Source organism: Leptosomus discolor, chromosome 3 (genome assembly GCF_034619465.1).
Source record: "Leptosomus discolor isolate bLepDis1 chromosome 3, bLepDis1.hap2, whole genome shotgun sequence".
Taxonomy (NCBI): Eukaryota; Metazoa; Chordata; class Aves; order Leptosomiformes; family Leptosomidae; genus Leptosomus; species Leptosomus discolor.
The window spans coordinates 67712307-67722095 of record NC_141393.1 but is presented as its reverse complement, the minus strand read 5'-3'; the positions used below and the strand labels follow the sequence as shown (position 1 = coordinate 67722095).

Genomic DNA, 9789 nt, shown 5'->3' with positions numbered 1-9789 from the left:
GCGAGGCGAGGCCGCGCCGGGGACCCACCGCCCCCGCCCCGAGGGGAGCCCGGCCCCGCCCCGGGCCGCGCATGCGCGGCTGGCTGTCCGCCTGTCAATAAAGCTTGAACAAGCGCCGGGCTGGGGACGCGCGGGCGGGCGTGTGGTTTTTTTGCCTGTTTTTTTTTTTTTTTTTTTTGAACGAACTTTATTGTTCCCGCGGCGCCGCGCGCGCGGGGATGCGCTGAGGCCGCTCCGCCGTCGGCCCCGCTCCGCCCGCACCGGCCCGGCCTCGGCATGTCGGGCAGCCGCCCGCCGCCGCACCCCGCCGCGCCGCCCGCCGCCACCCCGGCCTCCTCCTCTTCCTCCTCCTCCTCCTCTTCGGCTGCCATGGCGCCGGGCTCGTCCTCCTCGGGCAGCGCGGCGGCGCGGCCTGTGCTGGTGGCGGCCGCCGTGTCGGGCTCGGGCGCGGGGCTGGCCCGGCTGGCGGCGGCGGCGCGGCCCGGCGGCGGCGGCGGCTCCTCCGCGGGAGGCGGCGGTAGCGGCGCGGGCGGCGGCAGCAGGAAGAGGCCGCTGCTCACCCCGCTCTGCAACGGGCTCATCAACTCCTACGAGGACAAGAGCAACGACTTCGTCTGGTGAGTGTGATATATCGCGATAACGGCACCCGCTACTCCTCAGAGGGCCGCCGGGCCGCCGCCATGCCGGCGGGAAGCCCGGTGTGCGTAAAATACCGGCGGGAGGACGGAGCAGCCGGCAGCGGCACCTCGGGGGCTCTCTGAGGGGGAAGAGGCGTTCGTGTGTCTAACTGCCCTCGAGGGATTATGGCTTTGGGGATTTTTTCCTCTATTTGTGGCTATCTGTTTGATTTTTGGCCCTGTGTAGCAACATTACTTTCTCTCTCTCTGTTTTTACGCAGAATCAGGTTATTCCCAGCAGGTTCCTCCTTGTGTACGCTCTGGAGCAGCCCAACTTACCAGAAAGGACCTGCAGTCCGAGGTGTTTCCTCATAGCGTGTTGACATCACAAACAAATGCCCTGTTTTCCTGGGCAGCGTAGCCTCAGCAGGGGCCAGAGAGGCTCTGGCCTCCGGTGGGTGAGATGACCCATCCAGAGACCTTGCGCTGCCCCACTCTGACCTCTGGAAGAGGAGCCAGCAGAGGATGTTGTGCTCCTGCAGATGGGGATCCAAGGGGTCTTGTGGTGGTTGACAGATCCAGCAAGGCTGTTGTGCGTTTGCCGCCTTTGCTCGGAAAGGTTGACTAGTTTGACATAGCAATAAAGTTTGTGTCAGTCTGGCACCTAAAACCAGATGAGTGGGAAATTGTGGCAGTGATGGGATAAAGATTTTTCTTGAAGCCGTTCAGATGCTGTCTTTCTAATGTTCAGCCAAAGCTGGGAATACACTTTCAGCAAAAGGGTAGACCAAGGCCCACTGTGATGTGTGATTTGAGAACTGTTGGTAATTTAGATTTTTTTAAAGAGACCTCATTGCTAATGAGTTTCAAACCTCCTAACTTAATGAATAGGTTTGATTTTTATAGCTGGTTGGATGTACTGAAATGTGAGAACAGAAAGTAGATGTAAGCGTTCACATCTGAGAGAGGCAGTGAGAAGATACTGGAAAGAAGATGAAGTTGTAGGAAAGTCATGTATTGGAAAAAAATAGTAAAAAAAAAAAAAGAAAAAAGGAAGAGAAATGGGGCCCAGCTTCCGAGATGACTTTGCCTGACAACCCTGACTTACAGGTGAGGGTTGGATGTTTGGCATCTCCACAGGACAGGCATTGTCTTAAAACCCTGTAGACTTGATTTTACAGCTTTGTAAACTGTGTAGCAGAGTAGATAGGAAATACGCTTGCTACTGAAGGGAGAACCTGAAGCTGCTAAAAAGTTAGTGGCAGAAAAAACAGTAACTACTTCTTACTACTAATAACAAAAAATTACTGCTCATTACTGTAAGTAGTCATTTGCACAGTAGCAGAGTTGGGATGAGAGCACAGCTGTAATCAGCCAATATCCTGCTCTGGCTGAAGGCTAGGCCATGTTAGGTAGATTTAAGGATACTTGTTGGCGTGGGTGGTGACTGCACTGCTGTTGGTCACGGGGGATAACTCGGTTGTGCCCCTCTGTTCCCTCTACAGTTATACTCTGGCAGTAGTGGTCTGCGGCCGTCTCCCCATCCCTTTCTAGTCAGCTATCATTTCCCATTTTGTTGTCTGTTGTAGAAATGAGGATGTGTGAAGGGAAATTGCACCCATAACAAGTTTGTAGGCTAGCTGAAGTATTTTAAGATGGTTCAAAAAGCTGAGTTCCTTGATTCTTTTTATTTTCTGCAGGTAGGTACTGTGCATGCTTCAAGGAGTACATATAATTAGCTGTTTTCTCCTCATTGAGTGCTGCTGGCTGAACAAGTGAGAGGAAAAAAAAAATCAACTGAGTAGTAATGAGGGCAAAATGCCTTTTCTTGGTGTTTGCAAGAGCCGCGTTGGGCATATGGAAGTGCAGGTCAGAAGCTCTAAGAGCAGACAATGATTATAGTTAACTTACCTGTGTTCTTCACTGCTGTGTTTTTCTGTGGGCTGTAGGGCTTGTTCTTATTAACACTAGCTTCAAATTATAGTACTCCTTTTTGAGTTAGTGATACAGTTATCCAGTACAAAAATAGACTCAACTGGGCAACTCTGGAATTTTGAGCAATGTCCAAGAAGACGGGTGAGTGTGTGTGCAGGTTTAGGTTTAAATAATTGATTTGAACAAGCTTTGGTTACCTCAGTGTGAGAAGCAGAAGTTTTCCACATGCCATTTTTTTTCTGTAAGGACACTTTCAAGATGCCGCCAGCTGCAGGGAACATCTGGAAACTTTTGTGAACACGGTCTGTGAGTTGCTGTTAGCTGCAGCTGTAAACTCAGTGGTAGATACTGCCTGTATCAGACTGAAGGTGGGAAAGAGTGAAGGAGTTTGGGTGAGTTTCAAACATCAAGGTGCACGTGGAAGTAGTGTTAATGTGTCCAACCTCCCTGCCTGTTTTCTGAAAGTGCTGTCTCAGCAATGTGAGGCCTAGACTTTAGTGTAAACGTTGGCATATGTTGCTGGTCTGGGTTGTGAAATGTTTAGCAAGTGTACACTCAGGAGTTTGCAAGTGTGGACCGTTTGTGCTATGTATCGGCTTCTGCCTGGAAATGTGTAACTCTAGTCAGGGAAGCAAATAGGCCTGACTTACTGGACAATGTTACTAAAGGGCAACTTTTTGTTTCTCTTAGTGCGGGATGTAGAATGTAAAGGTAGAGTTTGTGCTGCTCTTGCAGCCAGGCCTCTTACCAGTTGCCTGGAGGATAAGCAGTTCCCTGAGAGGGAGTCCTCTAATCAGAGGATTTTCTCCTGTCCAGCAGTGTAATTGCTTACAGTTTTCCCAGGCCTTATATTAGCCCTCCCAATTAGTGGTTGACTAAACCTCTTTAAAACAAGTTACTGTCTGCTTTGCTCCCTGGATGGAGGGGATCTTGCTGTAGTCTGTCTCTGCAGTGGCTGCTTCATACCAGTGCTTGTTTCTGAGCTCTGGTGTAAACAAGAAGGTATGGAAGAGAGGATGTTGCGTACTGACCTGGAGAGGTACAACCAGCAAACTCGGGTGGGGGAGGGGCTGTGTGCCACGTTTAAAGGTGGACTTGGAGGTTCATGGGTTTTTAAAACCCATGGTTTTCTTGGGTGGTTACCTCTTAATGCCAGGCATGGGCCGAGTATAGTTGTTCTCATGTTTGTGATCTGGCAAACCTCTTTAGTAAAGAATGCTGCAGATTGACTCTGGAGGTCACAAACTAAAAACACAGTGAGCTGTTTACATACCATGTACAATGATGATTTTGTAGTCAGTATGAAGCTCCAGTATAACAATAGAGTAGGTAGTAATGGCAGTGATCTTTAACCTGACCACCTTCTGCATGAAGGACAGAGCCTGCAGCAAGTCGTGCTCACTGCTTAGACCAAAGGGAAGCAGAGGAGCAGGTTAGGAGGGAGAAACTGTAATGGGTCTTGTTTGCTGCAGAATAGAAGGAAATTTGAAATGTGTTTGAATTTTATAGTCACTACTTCAGCCAGATGTTTGGGTAGCAGCAGGGTGACAAGTAGTGCTCTTGAGAGGTGCTGGCAAGACTTACTGGCATGAACTTGGCTAAAATGATTTAAAAAATGTTAGGTCTACCCCATAGAGGAAGAATGGTAAGCCTTTGCAGTGCTGGATAAAAAATTGTTTAGTAAATAAGGCCATTTGTATCTGGTAAAGATCAGTGACATTTTTTTGCTTGCTGAAGTAATTTGCATCCTTTTTACCTTATTCTGCTGCTTAAGACTGATAGAGAATAAGAGCTATCTCATGCAGAGAGGCCTTGATTTCACTGTACCTGTGCTTCTCAATTTTGGTGCATATTACGAGCTGTAGTATGTCTTAAGTCTCCATCGCTCCACTACTTTCTTAACCTTCCTTCTGGGTTAGATTAACTCAAAACAACTGGTGCATAGCAACTTTTGTGTGTTACAGCCAGCTTGGCTTCGGTAAGTATTAAAAGACATCAATCTTGTTTCCACTTGTAAATCACTGAGCATTTCGAGGGAGACAGTTCTTAATGGAAACTTCAGGCACTGTTAAGGATGACCCTGGCACTGAATGGCTACATTTGTGGGCTCTCATTGCTTTTTCTCAACTATTTTGGCTCTGTCACTTCTCCAGTCAAACTGATATGAAGAAGAGTCAGTTTGGGAACAGTGGTCTTGGATGACTGTTGTGTTAGGAGGTAATTTTTCTATTTTAGTTCTAATATGTGATGTCCTATTGCAGACAGAGGAGCTATTACAGCCTTGTTGATTGCTGCACTTTTGGGAGGCAGGGCATTAGGAGTGTGCTGGAAAGAACACATCTGGCCCTCTGGGGAATAGCAGTTTCTAGCATGCTACAGAGAGTGGGACAGTGTTACATAGCATGACTAGATGAAGGTGAAGAAGTTAAGCTATTCATCACCAGTGGGGGAAAACCAGCCTCAGACACTCATATAACTGTGAGTCTTTGACTTTCTCTTTTAAAGGCCAATTAATAGAACACAAAGATGCCTAATTCTCCTCTTATTAATCCACCCTTGTTGGCTGAGTTTGGTCATAATTTATTTTGACTAAAAGTGCCTTGAAACTCAGTAACTTCTCACTCAGAAACAGTGACTTGAGCTCCTGAAATTGGTGCTGCTCAAGACGGATGATGTGCAGAAAAGGGTCTGTCAGAGTGGAAGAGGAACAGGTGCATGTTAATTATTTTTGAGGCTTCTTTTGAGGTGGCTCAGTTGGTTCAGAGAGTAGCATTCTGGTTTCATTTGTTTGCCTTTCTGTTGTGTTTATACAGACGACTATTTGGTGCAATATTTAAGACAACCTGCTTTGTATGTTAGGTTGGACAAACGTTTCAAGGCATCCGTGTTTTCCAGTTCTGTGATTCAGAGGGGAGTTGCATTGGCAGGGGCTGCAGCTTCCCCTCTATGGGCTTTAAAACAAGTATTTGAGGTGTTTCCTCCTTCCTATTTTTAAATGCCTAATGGGGTGACAAATGTTTGTATCCTCTAAAATGGATGACAGGAAGGAGAAATTACTTCCATGGATTACTAACAAGCATTGCTTATTTCAGTCTGATCTGGGTTTTTGCTCTTGGATTCAGAAGGATTTGTGCTTTTCAGAAGTTGTTAACAGTTTATTAACAGCTCATTCTGTGGGAACTGCCTTGTTGACAGAAGGTGGGAGGAGGCTGTTTCTGAAGAACACAAATGCTGGTGAAAACCTCTCTGAACTGAGATTGATGTGGACTTGTGGGAGTGAGAGGAGAGCATTTGGATGTCTATAAGGGCTTGAAAGCAAGGTGAAGCTTGTGACGCAGCTGATACAATGTGTTACGTGCAGAATTGTGACGTTGCTGTCCACAGCATCTCACTGGATAGCTGGCCAAGACCTGAAGATGAGTATGTATGTGACAGCATATCTTACCAGCTGTCAGGGTTAGCAGCTGCAGGAGTCACTGGAAGTAAGATGCAGCCCTCCTCTGCTTTCATTTGTGTTTCATTTTCCTTTCAAACATGTCACAGCCACTTGATAATGAGATAGATTTCTTCTACTACCCATCTCACTGAATTCATGTCTCTCTTGTCTTGCTCAGGTTCCTGAGAAGCACTACTTGCTTGCACATCCTTCTTCTTTTCCTTGCTTGGCTCATGTGATCCCTCCCAGAGAGCTGGCTGTGCTTTGGTCACTATCTAGTCTTGGAAAAAAATAAAGCCTTTGTTTCCATTTGCATTCCTCTGTCTTCCTTATGAACAGTCCCATATTCTACCTTTCCCATCTTCTCCATTGACTTTGTAACACGGTGCTTGACTCTGTTCCCTCTTTTGGTTGCGCTGTGGCTTCGTCATGCTCTTCAGCAGCCTCAGCCCTGTCTGCTGCCTGGCAGTGCTCTGCAGGCACACTCACTCATTGGCACCTTCTCTTCCCACTTACTAGTTCTCGTTCTCATGACATCATTACTATTTCTGTTCTGTTCTGCCTCTTTGCATAATTTTTTTAAAATTATAGATAGCTATTGGCTAAAATAAATATGGTGTCATTTATAAATACCTTATGTCTGTTCGTGTGAAAAGCAGGGGTTTGAGACCTAGTACAGAAGGTTAGGAGGTTTTTCTTCAGCTTTGCTTGTTGAAGGTGCTCTGGCTTTGTTCAGGTGGTTTGCAACTGTTGAAAGCTTCAAGAGTGAATGCTTACCTGGTTTCTAATTGTAAAAAAACCTGCAGTATCATTCTGAGTTCAAAGAACTGTTGGTTGCCCTTTTGATCTTTATACTGCCTGATTGCTGTTGCACTTGTGTGTCCTCTTTCATTTTACAACTAGAAAATATTACCTAAGTGTGATTAGGTGGCTGCTTTGAATTAATAATACTTTTCTTCATTTTTAAACATAAAAAAACATCTTTTATGACTTTTGGTTTTTGTTTTGTTTTCAGCCCCATCTGTTTTGATATGATTGAAGAAGCCTACATGACAAAATGTGGACACAGCTTCTGGTAAGATTTTTTTTTTTTAATTGCACAAAATGTCCATGTCTTACAGCATGTGTGGACTGACACGGCCGTGAATCCCTTTCCTTCTGACTTTTTGTTACTTTTCTGTCTAGTGTCCCTGCACTGAAGGAGGTTGAAATAAAATTTTTAAAGATGGGTACCAGTTAGATTAAAAAAGTCTTCTTACTCTTTAAAACAAAAAAATGTTGTGCCACCGAATTTCCTCTGTAAAGAAATAAAATTGTCATAAGCTGTTGGTACCATCCAGTGCCCAGAGTCAGAACAGTTTGTCAGCTGATCTCTATTGGTCCCACCACTATAGAGATCATGGGGGTGAGTGTTGGTGTTGCAAGGTCCAAACTGCACATGGGTCTTGCACAAGTGCAAGGAGAGGTGGATTGTATGTTGTCTGTTGCAGTTTTCTTGAACTTTTTGAGAGGATATGCTTCAGGCTTGTTTCTGTTGTATCGGACTGGCCAAAGGTACACTTATCCAGTGTGTTATCTCTGGCTGTTATGAGCAGCAAATGTTTCATGAAGTACAAGGACCCTCTAGAGGCAGGTGTGCAACTATCTGCTGCTCCTGATATCAATTAGGGAATGGAATATATGTTGACCCATGATGTTTTAATGTCCTGTGTACATTAGTTAACAGACACTGGAAAACTGTAGAAATAAATTGTCTACCTTTTACAAGAAGTAATATTTTAGTAGCATAAAGCACTATTTCAAGCAGCAGATTCAGTTAACTTTCAGAAATGTTTTGACCTGCAACAGGTAAGATAACAGTGGATTTTGTGCCCTCTGTGGTAACACTTTACCCTTGTGATGTGTATCTTTTTTAGAAGTCCGAGACAAGAAGCATTCAAATATCTTTATTTAGAAAGAACAGAGCAATGTTGTTGCATGATGTCTCTACCAGCAGTTGACATCAAGCTAGGTTCTTATTGAGATACTTGAACCTGATGCTGAAGTGCATCTTGTAGATACTGTGTCCCTCAGATAGCTGTCAGCTCAACAGAGAGCACCTCTGAAGTCACTTCTGGCGAGAACAACAGCTCGGGGCAGGGGTGAAATGTGGGAAGTTAGTGAAGGTGTTTGCTCAATTAACCAAAATACGTAATAGCTTTTAGTGTCACTTGCTAAGTGTTTGGCAAATCTAGAAGAGTTGCTTCTGAATATATGCAGCCTCTTAGCTCTACCTGTGAAAGTGGGGCATGAATTTGAGATGGGAGTGTGGCTGAAGTACCCACATTGCCACAATCCTCAGGGAAATGAGTGAAGTATTTTACATACCTTTGGTAATCCTTGCCAAGAAACTTTGATGTCTTTCTGCTGTAGCACGCTCTGAGTTAATATTGGAATATTTTGACTCCACTGCAGGATCTTGGCAATACAGCTGTTAACTGGCAATCCAGAGTACATGTTATCTAAGGTTGATATTATTTACCTCGTGCTTATGTTTTGTTCCTTCATGTTTGCTCACTTGTTTTGTTTCTTCTTTTTTATGTCTTTAAACAGCTATAAATGTATTCACCAGAGCTTGGAGGACAATAACAGATGTCCCAAATGCAACTATGTTGTGGACAACATAGATCATCTTTATCCCAACTTCTTAGGTGAGCTCTAGGCTTACTTGCATGACAGACGTACTGGTTGTTAAGGAAGGTGGGCACTTGTAAATTTGTCCTATGAATAACCAGCTTCTGGATATTGAAAATAAAATCTAAGCATCAGCCCTTTGGCCAGCTGTAGTTTTTATTTTTAAAAAAAAAGTGGTGAGTAGTATAAATTGTAGATACGCCACTGCCTCCAGCAGTTCTGTGTGCTGAGTTACAGTAGTGAGACTGACTTGCTATTTGCATACTAAGAAAAGCAGAATGAAGACTTTTTTCTGATGGTTAGAGATTTGAATCTCTATTTCCTTCAGTTTTCTTGCAGCGATGTGTGTCTAATAATCAAGAACATGCCCTGTTTACAAAGCATGGACACTAAGGGGGGGAGGCTGAATTGGATATTGTACTATTGTGGCTACTCTAGTGAGGTCCGTGTGATGTGCGTATGTGTAAATTGGATACAGGAAAAAATATTCTAACATAGCTATATGCAGTCCCAATTGATTGCTTAAACGGAGGAGGGAAAATGTTCCTAATTGGAAACAGAGTTTAAAACTTAGTTATGGGGAGAAAAAGATCAAAGGAAACACATTGCAGGTTGAAATATTAAAATTAAATCAAATCTTGATTTCATGTGCTGGGATGCCCATTTAATAGTAAATAGATCAAAAGCCACAGTAGCCAAGGAATGCTTCAGAAACAGGCATTCTGATTTAGACCCAGGCACATTGGTGCCGAAGGTGGTGCTGAGGCAGGTTCTGAAGGATGTGTTAGGCCAAAGAGCATTGCTTCTGTACACCTGTGTTCAGGGGTTTGAGGTCTCTGTTGGAGTGGCGAGAGCTTCTATATGTGTGTGCAAAGGGTTGAGGTTATGTTTATCTCATTGCACCATTCACTAAATTGGTGTGAAATTGTAGCAAAAATACATCTTTAAAAATGCATATAGTGATTAAAGGAAAAAGTTGTTCTATTCAGCTGTGCTTGTTTTTGGCCTGTAGTAAATCATACTCTTCTGTGATATACTTCTGCCTTGGAGTTGAAAAACTTTGTCAAGAAACCTTGAGTGCTTAGAAAAAGGAACTGAAGCAGTTTGGGAAATATGTAGGCTTTGGAT

At 44.4% G+C, this 9789-nt stretch overlaps 1 protein-coding gene across 1 annotated transcript in view; it reads left to right on the top strand.

Moving 5' to 3' along the window:
• Window positions 1-276: 276 nt before the first annotated feature.
• COP1 (COP1 E3 ubiquitin ligase) overlaps window positions 277-9789 on the top strand; it is a 133220-nt gene continuing 123707 nt past the window's right edge. Inside the window, exons 1-3 of the mRNA XM_086462377.1 lie at window positions 277-617; window positions 7004-7063; window positions 8581-8678. Of these exons, the coding sequence (XP_086318503.1) occupies window positions 277-617; window positions 7004-7063; window positions 8581-8678 (499 nt within the window). The remainder of the gene's footprint in view (window positions 618-7003; window positions 7064-8580; window positions 8679-9789) is intronic.